Below are 20,171 nucleotides of genomic sequence, written 5' to 3' on the forward strand. Positions count from 1 at the left end.
AGCTCCATCTCCATCTCCACCGGTGCTCTTTTCCGTACACCGGTTCGCTCGCGTGCACCTTGAACGTTACAACACGGTCGGTACTGGATACATTTGAGCCGTCGTCTGCAACACGTGTATTATAACGTGACCCGTTTTAACAAATCGGTTGTTATAGCAATCATTCCTCGCTGTGATTCATTCACATTGCGAGGTTGGACGTTGGCACGCAAGCTCGACATTGTTGACGTTTTTGACAGCTCTGCACTAGCTGGGGTTACTGTGTGACTAATCTACGACTAACCTTCCTGCAGTTAGACCCACAAGCAATAATATCGTTTCTTTCGTATGATAATTGTTGTGTATGTCTAATCTTGACATCTAGATACACGTGATTGCATAGCCAGCATACCTTTTAGTTCAGCATAGCAAGCAAGTGCACTGGACTACAGCAAGTGCATCAATATTGCAATTAGGCCTATAGCTAGATACAATGCTTAGCAGAGGGCATTGCAACTGTCTGTGAGTCTGCATGAGAATGTATGGCTGGAAGCGGCGTGGTTCGTTAGTTTGTAACCTCACCTAGACTGCATGGCATGCACCGTAAGGGAAAGGTGTTGCAAGCTGGCTGGTTGACATGATGATGCATTCGATCGTAAAGTTCAGTGCAGTACTATGAAGGATTAGACTGTCGCTTTCTAGGCTAGTCTCTTACGTGAGTCACTCGCTGTGTTGTTGTTGTCACAGTAGTTGCTGACAGGTAATTGACAATGACATTAACCTCAGTCAGTCACACCTGTCCACACCTTTGTCTAACCTCCTTCAGGAATGTGGGGACATGGTTAGCTGTTACTATTATTGAGATGATGTGGATGACATTTGATGCCAAGACATTGCATAACTTGGCTGTGTTGTATGGCATAATATCAAGCCATGCAAACCACAGTTTGTTACCTCCAATTATAGCCTTAAAAAGGGCATATAATAACAGATGTTTACCTTTTAAAAGATGTGATTAGGCCCTCAAACTCTTTTGAATGTAGGCTGGATTTATAATGCACAGCCCTGACAGCTGGTAGGTAAGCCAAACCCAGGTGACTGACATTTGGCAACTAAAAGGCAAAGCAAAGAGGGAAGTGTGTTTGAGTGCAGTAGAGTATTCCTGTCGTTTGCCAAGTGATTACCATGAAAGCTATTTGATAGGCTATATCACTGATGTTATTCGTGGCCTTATATTTCCAACCACTCAGCTTTTGACATTGTGCAAACAGCCTCAATATTTCAACTGCACTTTGTGATGACGTTGACTTTGTGTTGTAGGATGGGATGCTGATGGCATCCAGGCATTATAGACACTGATATTAAAAAGCAACACCTTACAGTAGGCTAAGTTACCCCAACTCTAGGAATAACAACATGATGTTCAAGGTAGACTTTGGGATACAACGTCACACCCCATGAAAACAGAGCATCTTTCATCAAAGATGTTGCAAGAGCGAATGAAAGGGTCCGCTTGCTTCACTGCCACTGACATACGATGGCAGAGTGCATGCGTCGATCGCATTCAACCCACTCTGTGACAACACGCTCTATTCTCTAGCCTGTTGCATCTCCGTTTTTGAAAGTCTCCAGCAGCGTTGCCCCGCTCGTTTTGACGTCATATCCCAGAGTCTCCCATTAACATGCTGTTACATACAGTAGGTAGGCCTGTCCGATGGTAGGCCTATATATGTAGAGATGGGTGGTTTGTGTTATTACACAAGTGGTTGTTACTAGACCACTGACTTACTACACAGGTACAGAGGCAACATCGTGAAAAGTAAATAAATAAGTAAGTAAGCCTTGTGGGAGCCAAAACTAACCATAGGCCAGGAGCCCATCTCCTGTTTCGCTAGCCTGAGGCATCTTGATGTTCAAGTACAAGTACCCCCCCCCCCCCCCCCCCCCCCAGGACAGGATGCTAGTCTGTCACAGGGCCTTACCCCCCCCAATCCATCTCCTTTGTGCTTAGTGCCAAGCAGAGGCCTCGGGTCCTGATGGTATGACTTGGCCGGTGATCGAACCCCCAGACTTACTATTCACAAACTTAGTGAATGGTTTGGTTGATGTTGATTCTAGCCTAGCATTCACAGAGAAAGAACACAGGTCTAAGTCACCTACGCTCTGTGGGACTTTGCTCTGTTCATCCAATCAGTGACTCATTAAGAGCCAGTCTAGCCTATCCTGTGCTTCAGTAACCAATAAGTGAGAGTCCAATGGAAGGTGTTAAACATTCTGTTTTGATGGGTTGATCTGTATCCTGTCTTCACAGAAGCTACCTACAGTACAGGTCTGACTATTTGTTTCCCAGATGTCTTGACTGTCTGATTGTTTGCTTTATAGTTTTCTGACTGTCTGATTGTCTGACTGTTTTATAGTTGTCTGACTGCCTGACTGTTTGTTTCTCAGTTGTCTGATTGTCTCACTGTTTGTTTGTTTTATAGTTGTCTGACTGTTTGTTTAACAGTTGTCCGACTGTCTGACTTTCTGTTTTCCAGAGGGTGTCTCCGCCGCTGCACCTTAATGGGCGAACCGGCTCCTCGCCGTTCCACGCTTGTCTCCAGGCTGCCCATCTTCAGACGGAGCGCCAGCAAGCGACAGGACTCGCTACCCTCCTCCCCGTCCTCGGGCGGCGTGGGGAATGGCGTCCACACGTCCTCGCCCTCCAGCACCAACTCTAGCTCCAGCAGCACGGGCAAACGCCGCAGCCTGTTCCGCACGCCATCTCTCAGCTTCAGCAGCAAGAGGCACAGCGAGCCTCGTGTCCAGACTCCTCCCCTCAACCCAAGCCAAGGTGAGGGGCAGACGCAGGACGCCAACGGCAACCAGTCGACTCCTCCTCCTCCTCCGTCCACGGGGTTCCAAGATGGCGTCCGGGCGAAGTCGCGCCACTCCTTCGGCTTCGGGGGCCACCGGCACAAGAAGATCACACGCTCGCAGACGGATGACTGCGTCCAGGAGAAATCCCAATCCACGACGACCAATAGGAACGTCTTCATTAACTGCATCAGCTCGGGGGGGACCAATGAGGGGGACGACTCAGGTTACCTTGACGACTACAGCAGCGGCAGCAAGCGTTCGTCACGGCAGAGGAAGCAGCTGCTGCCCAAGTCGTTCTCTGCCCACCACCGCTTCTCCAGGAACTCGGACCAGTGTGGTGGTAGTACTAAACCCCCGGAGGTGAGCGTGGAGCCCCCTACCACGGCAGGGACCCTAACCCCCGGCTCCTGGCCAGGGGAGCTGCTGGGGGTGGGGGGAGAGGGGGGGGGCAGCTCCCTGCAGTCGCCCATGCTGTCTGAGGACCGCACCACGGCCATCACCCCCTCAGAGTTCATCCCCATCACTGAGGACTCTGTCTCTGAGGTGGACGCTCTGCCCGCTCCCAGCCCCAGCCCCGCCCAGGCCCCGGCCACGCCCGTCGCTGCTGACCCTGCCCCCCCGCCTCTGTCCGAGAGCTTCAGCCAGGTGCTGTCTACCTCCCAGGTGTTCTTCGCACCTGCCCAGTCTGCCTCAGCGAAGCCTCTGCTGCCCCTAGTGGCAGACCCCAGCAACGCAGCCAACTCTACCACAGACACTACCACCACTGCTGCTAACCCTGACCCAGAGTCAGACTCAGACACACCACCTGCCGAACCCCCACCCCCACCCCCGACGCAAGAACAACAATCACAGGAAGAGAGGGAAGAGGAGAGGAAGGAAGCGAGGGCACCGAAGGCAGCGAAAGAGGAGGAGGAGGAGGGGATGGAGATGGAGGTGGTGGAGGAGGAGGAGGAGGAGGGTGGGAAGACAGACCTGACGGAGACCAGCGAGAGCGAGGCGGTGGCCCCCCAGAGTGAGGGGGAGGGGTGCCACTCCGCCCCAGAGCAGTCCGACAGGGAGAGAAGGGCCAGGAACATGAACCTGGTGTTCATCCAGGAGCCAGGGAAGGGAAGCTGCTGTGGGAGACACGAACCACGATCCTGCCACCTGAGGAAACCACACACAGGTAACACTAACACCTAGCATCAACGCTACCTTCATAAATCGGTTAGAAAGAATTTATAAAGGGTTATAAAGGTGTTACCTAACAGTAACTCATTTAGTGCATCAATTATGATGCTTCGTTTTGTAGCCAATCAAAGTGTTGTGTGCTGCTAACAACTTCTATCACACTTCATTCCACACTTGGTATAGTTTCTCTCTCACTCCCTTCTCATTCAAAACACCCTCATTGTGCCTCTCTGATCTGTTATGGGAAATGTGTGAAAAAAGGAAGTCTATGCATTTCCCGCTTTTACACATTTCCCGTAAAAAATATACCACACATTTCCTGTCCTCTGATTCTTTAAAAAAGAGAGGGGCATGACTCTTTTAAAAGGCTCCATGCAAACAACCGACATTGTCTGTTGTCTGAACTGTAAACAGACTGTTGACAGCCAGTGGTAGCAAGTTAGGGGCTTAGCGTACAGCACCATCGTCTGAGACTGTCTATCTCCAGTATCTGCCCTGCAGTGATAATCCACTGCAAGCTACAGCTCAGAGTGGTAAGACTTTAAACTGCCCTCACAATGTAGAGGCAGAGGGCCAAGGCCCTTCCCCCTTACACACACACACACACACACACAGGAGAGGGATAGGGATAGTGTGAGGTGTAACCTTGGCCTTGATCTTTTACTTTATTCAATTTGTTTAACAGAGACAGTCCATGTAGATCAGTGTTTCTGTAAATTAGTCAGGTTCAACCAGAAGGCTCATTTTCATCTGTGGTCCCTGGGCTGGTACGCAGATAAAGACCCAGGTTAGGACTGTCTAGGCTCACACACCTGTTCCTGTTACAGTAGGGACTACTTCCTCATCAGGATACTGGACTGTGTTACTGCAGGGACTACTTCCTCATCAGGATACTGGACTGTGTTACTGCAGGGACTACTTCCTCATCAGGATACTGGACTGTGTTACAGCAGGGTAGATGCGAAGTGGGATCCTTGGGACGACCGTAACGTAACACAAACACTAAGCCTAAGCCTAACCTTAACCATAACCCTTACCTAACCCTTACCTTAACCTTAACCATAACCCTTACCTAACCTCTTAAATCTCAACTTCATGTGACGTCAGAGTCGGGCCGTCCCAAGCATCCCACTCAGCATTCAACATAACAGCATGGACAGGATTGTCCTCCTGGAAGAATGTCTACCTCCACATTGTATAGACAAGGGGGGGGGGTCTGAGATGTACAATGTCTACCTCCACATTGTATAGACAGAGGAGGGGGGGGGGGGCTAACCCACTAGTAGTCAAACCCAGATCAACATGACAGATTGGTTAGTGCTGCACTATTTCAGGATCATACTGTATACCTGTTCCTGCTGCAGGAGGGAACTGTCTACTTCCTCTTATAGAGACAGTAGGCTACTGTGTTTCCTAGCATAACTCATTACCTGCCAAGGGTGAATAAAATCGCCCAAATGGTCAACATTCTAGAGCGCCACAGGTGACTTTATTCACCAAAAATGCATGAATTATGATGCTTAATTTTGTAGCCAATCAAAGTATTGTTGCTAGGTAAACACCACATAAAACACTTGGCATTCTGTGAGTGACAAGGGTGACATTATTTATACTGGCTACTTCACAGTACTGTGTTTCAGTGTTTCCCCTACTGTTGAATAAGCAGGGTTGGCCCCCCAGTCCAGACCTGTTTTGCCTTGCCTTGCCTTGCCTTGCCTAAATCTAAATGCTAAATGTCCCAAAAAAACCCCAACCTTTTAGCTTACATAGATCTCATATAAAAATGTTGCCACTATGCCCCCGAGCCTAATAAAACAAAATCACAGGGAAAAACTCCTGTATTTACGACCTGACACCAACCAACGACAGTCTCCTTCAGGAAGAAATGTTTCCCCCGTGGTTGTGTTGTTCAGGTGCGGCCCATTACCCTCCAGCGTTCACCTGACTAACTGCTGAACATGTTTCAACTCCTCTGACAACTCTGGGTTTGAGACGGCTGTGAGCTTCCTCTGTCAGCCTGGTTCCACTGGACTGAAGGGTGTGTCAGCGACTAGGCCCGTGTGTGTGTGTGTGTGTGTGTGTGTGTGTGTGTGTGCAGCGGTGGCTATACAAATAGATCAGTTACGCTGTTCACTTTCGATGTTACGTCTTTTCTAAAGTCTGTGTGAAGTTGCGTACTCGGTATTGATGATGATAACAAGCCAGTAAACAAGGGGCTTGGTGATGAGGGATGGGCCTAGCTCAGAGGAGGCTGGTGGAGGTGGAAATTGGAGGACGGGCTCCATTGTGATGTGTTTGATACCATTCCTCATTCCGTTCCATGCATTACAATGAGCCTGTCCGCCAATTTCTACCTCCACCAGCATCCCCTGGCCTTGTTGTAACATCCTCTAAAAGTAAGCCAATGTTTAATGAGATGACACCTTCATTCCAGTACATTGGGCAATAGACTTATTAAACAATAATAAGAGGCCATGCTATGCCAATATCATGCATATACCACAGCTCACCACAGGGTGGTGTTGTATGGGACAAGGTGAAGACCTTAGCTGTAGGATAGTATATACCATGGCCTCTAGTGCCTTATTGCATAATAAGCCTACATCATTGTGAAGCAGGGGAGGCTGGCGGAGGTAGAAATCGAAGGACAGGCTCATTGTAATGCATGGAATGGAATGAGAAATGGTATCAAACATCTCATTCCGTTCCATGCATTACAATGAGCCCGTCCTCCGATTTCTACCTCCCACTAGCCTTGTGGTAATGATAATCTCAGATCATCTAGGTCTTTACCCTGTATGAAGCTGCTGCGGCAGCAGCATTTAGACAGCAACACTCTGGATCATGTCCAGGCTTGCGGAGGTACAATGGAGGAGTAGCTGCATATCGATTTACATCTGTTGAAGTTCTAGCCAACATGCAGGAAAACCACAGAGACCATCAATATGCATTAGTACCAACAAGGTTTAGCAGCTGTTGTGCTACCATGTCCTGTCAGCTCTCAGAGTCAGCGCTCGGTGACATGCTGGGCGTGCACACATTAGGGTGTGTTTGAGTTTGACAGACGTTTTTCAGTCTATTATTTTGTCTGTCTCTCTTGCCAATTGTTAGTTCCCTCCATTTTGTGTGTGTGTGCGTGCTTGTGTCTGTGTGTGCGCGCATGTTTTACATGCCTATAACTGCACACATATTAATCTCTCTCTCCCTCCCCCCCTTCCTCCCCAGCCTCCATGTGCAGTGGTGTGAGCCCCTACCACGAGGTAATGCGTCTGGAGCGCCGCCTCCGCTCCTCCTCAGAGGGGGCTGGGGGGCCGCGGCTGCACCTCAACCTCAAGGAGCCCCACTGCATTGATGGGGGACCCCTGCTCAAACACAGGAACAACTCCTCCTCGTCCAAAATGGGCAGTCTGGTAGGTGGATTTGGGAGATCCTCGATTTTTCTAATGCATGCACACACGCACGCACACACACACACACACACACACACACACTCTGGCTAGGTGGTTCAAGGGAGCTCGCTAGCTGGCTAGGTGATTTGGCACAGCAGGAGAGCTAGCTAGCTGGCTAGCTGGTAGGTGATTTGGCACAGCAGGAGAGCTAGCTAGCTGGCTAGCTGGTAGGTGATTTGGCACAGCAGGGGAGCTAGCTAGCTGGCTAGCTGGTAGGTGATTTGGCACAGCAGGGGAGCTAGCTAGCTGGCAGCTGGTAGGTGATTTTGCACAGCAGGGGAGCTAGCTAGCTGGCTAGGCTGCTCACTGCCTCTAGTGCTCACTGGGTGCTGCAGACTAAATAGCTTAGTCCATGGCTGTATCCTCCTCTGGATTACAGACTCACACAGGGATAACATCATGGCCCTAAATGAAACAGACTAATCCTCTGGATGTGCTGCTGATCAGGCTACAGGCTACAGGCTACAGGCTGAGGAGATGGACACTTGTCACTCAAAAGGATTTCACCCTCCCCTCCCCTCCCCTCCCCTCCTCTCCTCTCCTCTCATCCCCTCCTGTCAGGTCCTGAACTCCAACTACTCTGTGCCTGCATAAACACGTGTGTGTGTGTGTGTGTGTGTGTGAGTGTGTGTGCGCGCCTGCATAAACACGCTTGCTTTCACACTCATTCCAATTCCTATCAACCTTGTTCTATGTGGTGATAAAGTATTAAAGTATCTGGGATCTTACTAGTGAAAGTACTCATCGCTTGGCGTAGGACAGGCAGGCTTAGACTAAGATACTTAGATGTATTTAATTTACACAATGGCACACACACACGCTAAAGCTGGAGTTGATGAGAGGCAGGCTGTGCTGTAAGTGTCGCCAGTCTCTCAGTTCTGTATTTCAAGTTCGGTCCCAAGTACTCTTGTGGGGAATCAGGATTTGGAATGAGGAAGTGGAGGAGCGTGGGTGTGTATTACCAGTCTAGGGCCTCTCCTAGCCCTCTTGTGGGTAAGTGGGGATCGAAGAAGACCCTCCTGGGTAATGAGGGAAGCCTCAGTGAACAGCTGGAGTGGAGTGTGTAGTGTGTTGTTGAGTAGGCTGCTACTGGTAGAGTGAGCAGCTCAGGGAGGATGGGGAGATGGTGATGGGGAGGCTGAAGGATGATAGCTGGGCAGGCAAAAGGTCAGATGGGCCGTCTTTCTTTGGGGCTTTGCATCCTACAGGGCCGACCCGAACCGTACTGTGCTGGCCCAGATATTTTATTTTCTCATGGTCCTTTCCAGCAATGTTTCAGAAACTATGGTGGTCGATGTGTAACCAGGCCAGCCTAGTACGGTTCAACTTGGCTCAGTTCAGTTTGGCTCTGTAGTGTGGATTAGGGTTTAGTGTCATCATTTGTAACACACACAGGATTTGCCTCCTCTACTCTCACTACAAATCAAACTTGATAAGATGGCACTATCTTGGGCCTGTGTTAGAATTCTCAAACTGGTTTACAGTAATACCTTTTAGCGAACTTTCAACATGACTCGAATAAATGTACGATAAGTCATTTCTCTCTCTCTGGCCATTACTAGACCAAGTAATGGCCAGGTCAGATACAGGCCTGTCTCCAAAAATGAGGAGTCTTTTGATGAGTCACACTGTCTCCAGTTATGTTTGCATTCTGCAGTTTTTGACATACAGACTTTAAGGGCGTATTGATAAACAATAATTCCATTATTGCCTCACAAGTCACCATAATATACTCTGTGAATATCTCCTGCTTCCACCCTGGATGTTGATGCTCTCAACCCCCTCCTCTCCAAAGGAAAATCTGTCTATTGATCTCTAATTTACTCCCAGGGCTCCGAACGCGTGTAATGTCCTCAGACCCAAAGTCTGTCCAAGTGAGGTAAACGAGGTCCTTACCCCCTCATTCCCCGTGTTTAACACATTACTCAGACTGGCAGTTTAGAAATGGATCCTCCTTTTTAATGAGCCTGAATAGGATATTACATCCATAAGATTAAATCTAATACCCATTCACACATTGTGTTGGGGTAAAAAAGTTCCAACTCGCCCAATAAAGTAGTAGTTTTAGCCGGAGGGTTAACTGGCTAATTTAGCTCCAAATGGAAGCATATGTGCGCAAGGCTATTTGTGCAGTTATGGCTGAATGCTGATAGTCTTTTCTTCAATAGATATTACCTGGGTAACACCGAGGAACGATATTAATATCATCACCCGCAATATGTTTCATAGAACGTATAGATTTTTTTCCGGAACATTCTCGGTCGTTTAGCAGATCCCCATGGCCTGTGCTGACCTGAATGCAGCCTGACATTTGCAGCCGAGGAAATCAATATGAGGCAGACAGACATTGTTATGTCTAAACAAAAGCATGAGCAACCCACACACCGCGGGTTATTGAATTTCTAACTTCATATTAATCCGGACTGTCAGGGCAGGCTGTCGGGGAAGCAGGCATGACGGTTCTCTCTCTAAGCTTTTAAATGTCCGTGGGTGGAATTTTATGTCGTGTTGTTTTGTTGGAAACGCCGTTGGTACTTTTTCAGTTTTTCACACTGATAAGGGAGAAGATTAGTACAACGTAAACGTCCTATTCTATATTGTCTCGGCCCTTCAGTGAAAACGGCACTACATGTTTTCTCAGTGTCCTCCTAATAATCCACAAATAATGTCCCAAGGTCTATTTTGCTGATTTCAAAAACACCTCCAGTTACGCACCTGCAGTATTGTCCTTATCCCTTCCACTTTTACACTCACCGCGTAACAGTTATTCCTTTTATGGCCGCAAGATGGCAGCATAATACTGTATAATACTGCAGAGAAAAAAGGCTTCAGCCTAATGCTTTGCCAAGACAAATTAAATGTGATGCATAGATTTGATTGAGGTTTGTCCTTGATTGATTGGTTGGTTATATTGATTGTTGGTTTGGTGAATGATTGGTAGTTTGGTGAATTGATGGGTGATTTGGTGAATTGATGGGTGGTTTGGAGAATTGATGGTGATTTGATGGAGGGTTGTCTGTTCTCTCTCCAGGATGTGCTGAACAACCTGGGCTCGTCTGAGTTGGACGAGGATGATCTCATGTTGGACCTGGACCTCTCGGACGACCAACGACAGCGACACGGTAAAACCCACTGAACTGAACAGAACCGGACAGATACAGAACTCATTATTTAAAACCCACTGAACTGAATAGAAGAGATATAGAAATCCTGAGGTAAAACTCACTGAGCTGAATAGAATAAATATATAAATCCTTAGATAAAACCCACTGAGTTGAAAAGTACAGATGTATAAATCCTTAGGTGAAACTCACTCTTCATAAGTACAAGACAAAGGTCAGAATTCATTAATTCAACAGTTTTTTCATCTGCTGAAAAAATCTCTGAAGGCAATATCCCAAAACAAACACAATGAATAAATATATATATACTAACGTTGCCCTCCTGTGTGTGTGCGTGTTAGAGCGTGTTAGAGCATCTTAGAATACGTAAAAGGCCCACACACAGTTCTGTTCCTGGCTTTCCTTGAAAAAAATACTTGAAGAGCAGATGCACAGAGAGGAACATTAGTCATTCACAGAGCTATTTGGGAAAGTAACGCCACATACAGCTAGGAGCCATTCTCAATAAGTAAAATGTGTCGAAAGGTTGTTTGACTCACTTGCAGAAGAAGCTGGTTGAAGGAGGTTGGGAGGGTTATTTTTGGCTCGGCATGCTAACTTTACAAACAGGCTAGCCACGTCACACTCCGGAGCTCTGTGCTGAATGAAATGTCAGACAGAAGGAAAAAGGCAGACAGGAATAAAGTACTTCAGGACTTGACTTAACTGCTATCAATTCAAGTTCTTCCAACCATCAAGTCATCCTAAGAACTACTGATGAACAAAAAAAAAAGTGACTGTCAATGTAAAAACAATTTCTGAATGCAATTTATTATGTGAACATGTGAAATGAAATCATTGACCTATTTAAAAAAAGTTATATAAAAAAACAACAACTATTGTTGACCTGTCCTACCATATTAGCTCAGTATTAATGCTATAATGTATTATTAGTACTGTGGCAAGATGCTAAATGGACACAACAGGGCGTGTTTGGCTGTGGGTTGACTTATTTAACGGAGGGCAGAGTCCGTCACTGTGGATTTTCATATCTCGAGGCACACTGCATCTAGTTCTACTAATACACTACAGAATTACCATCAATCTTCATTCAGTTAACATGAACTACACACACACACACACACACACACAGCCCTTCTCTATTTTGCGAGAGGTTGAATTCATCAGAACACAAACACAAACACACACACACACACACACACCACACCTCTATTTTGGGAGAGGCTACATTGCAACACACACAAGTTCATGTCAGCACGGACCGAGGGCAAAGCCCCCAGACCCTTGGTTACGCGTGATGTCATCGTAATACACGCTAAGCAACGAGTTATTTAATGATATAGTAAACACTTCACATCCCTGGCGGTAGGAGTCTGATACATCACACTGACTTAACACAGTGGGAGTGAAAGAAGAGGAAGACCATCTCTCATGTTCACTCAAATAAGGGGACCAGAGACACACACATACACACACACACACACACACACACACACACACACCTAACAAACTCACATACAACATTGACTGACGGGTGTTGTTTATTTATTTGTGTGTGTGTGTAGTATCCCGGGAGGATTCCAGCCAGTCCCTGGCCTCATGTCTGAACCTGCTCCACTCCCCCATGGAGCCCTCTGGAGACAGGATGCCCTGGAAGGAGAGAGACACCAGCTACAGGTGAGTCTCTCCCTCTCTCTACCTCTCTCACTCTCTCTCTCTCCCCCCCCCTCCCCCTCCCTCCATACATATCCCGCTTCTCCCATCCCCCGGAGTGAGAAACCAATCTGTTGTGTTTCTCTATGACTGAGGTAGAGGTCATCGCCCTTCATATGAACCTGTTATTAAACCAACCCACAAGTAGAACTGGCACAGTGTTCTGGAACTGGGAGAACTCTTGAGCAGCTATAAATAACTATAGAGAATAGAACATTCCTACCTCTCCCTCTCTTTCTTTTCCTCTTTCCCTCCCTCCCTGAGATGCTTCCAGAAGTGGAACTAGTGTTGTGTTCTAGAACTCTGAACAGACATAAGTAACCATAGAGAATAGAACATTCTACCTCTCCTTCCCTCCCTCCCTCCGACGCTTCCAGGAGTGGAACTGCTGTGGTGTTCTAGAACTCTGAACAGACATAAGTAACCATAGAGAATAGAACATTCTACCTCTCCTTCCCTCCCTCCCTCCGACGCTTCCAGGAGTGGAACTGCTGTGGTGTTCTAGAGCTCTGAGCTGCCATGGAGCACCACAGAGAATAGAACACAACTGAATCTATCTCTCTGTGGAGAACACTCCCTGCGCAACAGTAGCATCGCTAACATAATTGTTTTTTATTAGAGGAGTCCTGTGTCGTACCCTATTAGGATAGTGATGCTGTAGGGGGGGGGGGGGGGCGGTGTTTCAGTAATGTGTTACATGTAATGTCTTCCCCCGTGGAGACGAACCATTGCAATGGGAACACATTAATAGAATATATTTGTGTTCTGGCGTATTGTCTCTCTTGTAGGGGGGATAGCTTCTCATTACTGCTGCTATTATGCGTCATGGCAACGTTTCATCAGATTTGATTTGGCCAGACTTGTGGAATAGGCTTATTTGGGTTTATGGAGCACTATGCATAAAAGCAATAAGGGCGTGTATGGATATTGGCTTGTTTTGTTGTGAACCAGACAAGTCTAGGGTGCAGATTATTGCTTTGCTCTCTCTCTCTCCCCTGAATAACAATTGATGTTATCACTCTCTCTCTTTTTTTTCTCTCGCTGGGAAGAAAATTCGGGAGCAGAATTGATATCGCGCTCCTCTCAAACCTACTTTTTGTTTTGACGCTACAGTATGACAGATCAAGAAGAGGGAGAAGTTTCCGTCTGTTTGAAGTGGTGCTCGACTTCATCTCTGGCAGGAGAAGCCGGGCCGTGTGTGTTTGGGATTTGTTGTTGAAGATGTCAGAGGCGATCAATAACAACGGCAGAACTGGCTCACGTAGGACACCATATCTCTTCGGTCTTATAATAGCGGTGTCTTGTTTTATAGAGGTGTATTTGTTTCCACCAGAGCTTGGCACAGAGCAGCGCAGGGCTCCGGGCCCCCCAGGATTGATGCATCAGGCAGGAGGCAGGCCGGAGGCACAGGGCAGCGCAGGGCTCTGAGCCCCCCAGGATTGATGCATCAGGCAGGAGGCAGGCCGGAGGCGCAGGGCAGCGCAGGGCTCTGAGCCCCCCAGGATTGATGCATCAGGCAGGGAGGCCCGGCCGGCGGGACTGACTGAGAGGCTGGACCTGATTCAAGGAAATTCTTGAACTGCAGGATGATAGATTATAGAATGTTCTAGAACTGCATAAGGATAGATTATAGAGTGTTCTAAACACGAGTCAGACTAGACCTGTTAGGCCTAGTTCCACTGGTAGGCCTCGTTCCACTGGGCACAGGGCAGAACCAACCTCCCTCTCCCTCCCTCTGTTGTAATGTTCAGCCACATGATTTAATCCTGCTCCACAACTTCACCTGCAGGATGTTTGTAGTCTTATTGATCCGTCTGTTTAACTGCTCTGCCTGCCTGTTTGCCTGCCTGTTTTCCAGTTCCTTTGATGCTTTTGACAGTTTTCTGCGTTGTTTGTTTGTTTGTAAACAAATTCTAGATGATATAAACCAAAGCGTTAACGGGAGAGTCGGGAAATTACCATTTGAGGTTGACTCGCCGGTCGTCGTGATTATGCAAGACGTTTTTTATTTTCCCGGTTTTGATCAGAGTTTGCCTGTTGCTATGGGAACTATCGAGGTCCCTTCCATATCCAACTTCATTACCATGCAGACAAACACCAGGTACTGTATGCATCCATCCCATAATAATCTCATACCCACTCAGTGTTGGACAGACAGCGTAAGGTTGGTTCATTCTGTCCACTAACGAACGGCGTTGTTATTAATGCCCATGTCTCCAGCGACTCACTACCTGACAGGCGTCACCTGACTCAGATTAACCAATTCTCAACCAATTAGATACTGCTACTGTAGTTACAATGAATGACCAGACCAGGCCATGCCCTCTGTGATGTGAACAGGCTTCTGGGGGCTTGTACATGGTAAATAAGCCTAACAACAAGTGAATTTAGAGTGAACAAATCAACATAAATGGCTGGGGGCACATGTCCATGACGCCCTGGGAACACGTGTAGTTTAGGTTGGAGGTCATACTGTTACTGCCACATTCTTGTGTGTCCCTGTCACGTGCTGACCTTCATTAATACTGGAAACTGCATACATGTTTTTGCCGTCTCAGACGAATTGTCACGATCGGGGTTTGAAATCCCCTGAACTCTGGACGTCGGTACTTGTGTAGGTCAAAGGCTAATTGTTAATGGCTGTTCCATTCTCCCGAGGCAGTTCGGAGGTGAACATCGTATTCTGACACGTCAGAAAATGTGGGTCGTCGCTGGTGGAGTGTGAGAGGGTCTCGGAGGCTGTTTCCACATGAAGAACAGCGACAGGCAACAGAGACGCATGACCAGCATACAGAAGCTGGTGACCAAACACCGGAGGGAGAGGTGGAATTGCCTCTCGCGCCGGTTGAGATATAAACCAGAGAAAATAAGCAAATAATCAATGGCAGCGTCTTTCGTGTGCCACACGAAATGACCTAGCACAACTGATGACTGTTGGTATACCTTGTTGTTCTTCCACAGACGCACGCGCCTGTCTAGTTGACCCGTGTCTCAATCCTCCGTTCAACCGCTTTTAAACTTTCTTTTGTTCCTGTCTGTCATCCCTCGCTACTGTGAACACATTCCCAAGTGATGACAGAGATCTTTATGATCCAATCGTGTATATATGCGTCAATGTTTGAATTAAATCGCGTATAACCTGTCAGCCAAACTGATTGGTTGGATTGCCTCCGCCCATCCATCAAGCTGGCCTGTTATTGGTCAGTGAACCCTCATCTTAGTGAGAGCGACGGCAAAACTCAAGGATTTGGGTAAAGGGGGTTCACAGAATGTGAGAGGTTCTCTGGAATTAAGATTTTTGAAATTGTGATGTGTCTGAATGCCTGATTAAAAAAGAATGAAAGAAATTCCAATAATTAGGCTTTTCATTCTGAATCAGCTTTGAGCTGATAGGAGTGAGAGAGTTTTACATTTAGTCAACTACTTGAGAGCCTTGATGCAACAAAGTAAACAGAAGCATCACAAATTATTTATTAGAAACTGGAAAAAGGAGACACCTTTGATCATCATATTCCCATTGAAGCTACTGGTCCATTAATGGTCAAGATGTATTGAAAAACACTTCCCTCCTTCTCTAACTCATTCAGTGCCGAGGGTGAATAAAGTCACCCAAATTGTCAACATTCTACAGTGCCAAGACTTGACTTTATTCTCTAAAGATGCATTGATTATGATGCTTAATTTAGCCAATCAGTAGTGTTTCTAGGTAAATACCACATAAAACACTTGGCACTCTAGGTGGTGAGTGTTCCGGGACTCTTTGGCAGTTGGTGAGATAAGGCTGCTTTACAAGCATGTACATACTGTATGTAGTTGTTGGTTTCAGATTAAGGCTGTCAATCAAAAGCTGGACTCAGGTCTCCATCTTGTCGTTTGTTGTTTTAGTCTCAAAGTTAATTTACTGTGTCGTCAGGACAACGCTGACAGGTGACTGATTTACTAATTTTTATAGCACTGCCCTGCTAATGCTATTTAGGCACCCATAATTAATTTGAGTAGGTGTAATTATTACATGCCATTTGGCATTCTCTGGGAACTCAAGGCATTACACACAAACCAGGAAACAAGCATGGTGTTGCTCAGAGCACAGTCTCAGCAATCAGCTGCTATGTGAGAGAAGTGAAATAATGAGACTCATAAAAAGCAAGGTAATTGGCTTTTTCGGGGTTTTGAAATGCATCACTTTTCATGGTTGTGAAGAGAAATGGCTTCAGAGAGAAAGGAATAGGCCTATAGCTTCTGAGTCAGACAGACAGACAGGCAGGCACAGAGACAGACCGACAGAGACAGACAGGCACAGACAGGGAGACAGAGTCTCTGTAGGTAGACAGACAGACGGGCAGGCAGGCAGGCAGGCAGGCAGACAGACAGACAAGACAGCCTTTGTACCAGGACCAGGGGCAGTAGGGCCTAGCTGTGTGAACCAGAGAAGAAGAGAGATACAGTCCTCATACGCCCGGAACAAACCTAGTGTCTGTATTAACTCATACAGTCCTCATACGCCCCAGTGTTCCACCCAGGGCCAGACCAGAGGACAGAATGATATGATTTATCACCCTGAGGAGAGAAATCAGCCCTCCTGCTGTTGGGAATCCATCTTCAGCTGAGGGGACTGTCACCCAACGCGTACTTACCACCAACCTGTAACTCACCGAGATGAGACCACACACACGCACGCTCGCACACACACTCACACACCCACACCCACACCAACTCACACACACACACACACACACACACACACACTTGCAGCAGACTCACCTCAGAGGAGCATCAGTTATAGAAACCAGTTACCTCTGGGAGGGAGACTCTTCATCATCCCTCGCTGTGGCAGAAGCAATGATGAAAAATCATTTGACTGAAATATTTCCTGGGTTATTTTCTACCCACTGTGCCCCTTGGGCAAGTTAGGCTCAATGTTAAACTGTAAAGCAAGCAGCGTTTATTTCCATCTGCAGATCTTAACTCAACCTCTCAGATGTAGTTTGTCTGTTTGTCTGTCTTCATTTTGTAGTTTGTATTGGTACAGTTAGAGGAGTGAATCACAGGGACTCTGGAGAGGAGGTAGGACCTTCCATCTGGTCTGCTGAAACAACAACACACACACACACACACACACACACATGCGCCATACACACGCATGCCACACACCCCACCACACCCACACACCCCACCACACACACACACCCCACCACACACACAGGCAGAGAGGGGAGACTGTGTCGGTATGATTGATCACATGTCATCAGTCCCTCTGTACCCCACTGACTCTGTCTAGTCACCGGCTCTGGAACACATGTCAGTGCAGATGTTGGTGACATTTAGAAAGCTTCACTTTCTCAGTGCTGTGACTAGGGAGGGAGGGAGGGAGGGAGGGAGGGAGAAATAAAGATATGAGTAAGAGAGAAGGAGTGAGAGAGAAGGGGGAGGGAGAAGGAGTGAGAGAGAAGGGGGAGGGAGAAGGAGTGAGAGAGAAGGGGGAGAGGTTCTTTTGAGAAATACACTGTTCCATCACAGGGATGTTGATGTTGTGGTCTCTAAGTGCTGGCAGGTACTGGAGGTAAATGGCGGCTAAATGGGTTCCTGTGGACGTTCAATGTGCATGTGCGATGTTTGTAATGAGCTGCAGTTTATTTTTCCTCTCCTTGCAATCTGCTCAGGCTGTGTTGTCCTCGGTGGGTTTAGAAATAGCTTCAGTATTTCCGTGCTCCTCACCTTTCGGAAATGTCACCAACCGGCTTTTCTGGGACTCACTCCACAGCTCCATCCAAATGTCACGAGTCAGACCCTGTGAAAATATCAGTTTTAAGGCCGTGCTTACTTTACTTTATTGATCCCACGTGGCGGCGAAATACATCACTGAAATACAGGGGCATAACCCTAACCCTAACCCTAACCCTAACAATAACATTAATAAAACACATATTTAAAACACAGGATATGTTAGTTCGTTCGTCGTCCTCGGGTTAAGATTCATGGATCAAAGTCTGTTTTATTAGTTCTTGATGGTAAACAGAACTATCTAATGGCCGATTCTAGCAGGTACATATTGTATTATACTACTGTATACTTGCCTTTACTTACATTTAAATAGTCTATGCCCTTTTCAGATGTCAGATGTCCAGTTGACAGTTTGTTTTAATGATTGTGTCCAGAGTTGTCTGTGAGAGGAAAAAAATCTCTCAATGAAACCATTGTGGGTGCTTTCCAAGCTGTTTCGTCTACGTTGTGGATAACAACATTACCCCACCTTGGCTTGGCTTCAGAACATCTCCACCACAACGTTACCTCACCTTGTATTCAGAACGTCTCATCTACGTTGTGGATGACAACATTACCCCACCTTGGTTTAGCTTCAGTACGTCTCCACATGGATGACAAGGCAGCGGACGGAGGGAGAGAGGGAGGCGTCGTCTCATGATTAATCTATCATGGCGTGTCTGATAGGCCTATCTCATATCTCATACTCGGGTCTCTGTTGAACTCTGAAGCGCCGGCATTAATTAACCCAGTGTTGGAGGAGGAGGGGCTCGTGGAGGGGAGCCTCTCAGAGCTGTGTTAGACTAAAGGAGGAGGTGTGTGATTCTAATCGCTGACAGGACATCATGAATCACGCGGCTCCCCTCCTGACGCTAACAGAGTAGCGTCGTTACAACCAGGAAGTGGATCCTCTTCTGGATGTGTGCCAAGTCGAGGTTCGTTTACCTTGATATGCGTCTGAAGCAGCACTGAAGTGATGAGGGTTTATCAGCATCGTCATCACAAAAACCTTTCTTCTTCTGCTAGACGTGTGATTTAATGTGTCTTTTAGATTGGCTGACTACATCAAGATGAAAGAATGAGATTAGCTTTCTGTTGAAGTTCTTCTTCTCATGGAAGGAGTTAAGTGAGTCATAGGTAACAACACAGTGGAGAGCACTCATTTATTACAAACAACAACAAAGTACCTTTTTATGGGTCTTAAGATTTAAAGACACTTTTATCGTGCTCCAAGAGGATCGTTTTTTCAGTGTACAGCACCATTTCAGATGACATATTATGAAATTATTATTATGCTAATGTGGGTGTTTTAATTGTATATTTTACTTTGAACAGTCGTAAAAAAGAAAAAAAAGTAGTACTTTGTGTGAGTTATTAGTTAGCTGTGGTCCCCCGGAGGGGCCATGAAGCAGCTGTGTGTGTGTGTGCGTGTGCGTCTGTGTGTGTGTGTCTGTCTGTGCGTCTGTGTGTGTGTGTCTGTCTCTGTCTCTGTGTGTGTCTCTCGATGTCTCTCTCTGTGCCTCTGTGTGTGTGGTGGTTCCCGTCTCTAACCATATCCCCCCACCCCCCCCTCCAGGGAGCCGTGTCGACCTACCAGCCTGTTCCCCGCGCCGGGTGACTGGTGCCTGGGCAGGGAGGATGAGGCCCCAGGGCTGGAGGCTCTGCCTCTCCGGCTGATGCAGCAGGACTGCACCTCTGTCAAGACCCTCCTGCTGCGCCTGCGCAGGACCCTACAGGAGGTAGGACACCTGCGTCACTAAACACACGTCACGAAACACACATCCAACCACAACCATGTCCGCAAGAGGAGCAGCTGTCAAGGTGTGTCAGTCTCACAGCGGTTAACGCCTCACAATACAGTGTTAACCTCCCGAGTGAACCCCCAGCGCGGTTTGGGCCTTATCTATTATTGATTAAATTCGGGCCATTGTTACAGGAGAAACACAATAGCTGTTTTTCTACAGCGGTGCCAGTGTGTTGGCCTTGGCACGCATGGCAGTGTAAGCCCCTGCGGTGGGAAGGCGGCTGTTCACCGGTTTCGTGAAGTTCCACAGTACAGGTAGGGGTCATACAGGGGGCTCAGGGAGTTTGAGGCCCCCCATGACTAACCAGGACCCCC

The 20,171-nt window shown here is 47.3% G+C and overlaps 1 protein-coding gene across 1 annotated transcript in view; it reads left to right on the forward strand.

Annotated features, from left to right (window-relative positions):
• Positions 1–20,171, forward strand: part of ccser1 (coiled-coil serine-rich protein 1) — a 68,211-nt gene that overhangs the window by 203 nt on the left and 47,837 nt on the right. Inside the window, exons 2-8 of the mRNA XM_083673950.1 lie at positions 2,517–3,671; positions 3,825–4,003; positions 7,234–7,418; positions 10,489–10,579; positions 12,145–12,256; positions 13,626–13,778; positions 19,629–19,791. Coding sequence (XP_083530076.1) covers positions 2,542–3,671; positions 3,825–4,003; positions 7,234–7,418; positions 10,489–10,579; positions 12,145–12,256; positions 13,626–13,778; positions 19,629–19,791 — 2,013 coding nt within the window. The 5' untranslated portion in view covers positions 2,517–2,541. The remainder of the gene's footprint in view (positions 1–2,516; positions 3,672–3,824; positions 4,004–7,233; positions 7,419–10,488; positions 10,580–12,144; positions 12,257–13,625; positions 13,779–19,628; positions 19,792–20,171) is intronic.

Source organism: Argentina silus, assembly GCF_951799395.1.
Source record: "Argentina silus genome assembly, chromosome: 7".
NCBI lineage: Eukaryota > Metazoa > Chordata > Actinopteri > Argentiniformes > Argentinidae > Argentina > Argentina silus.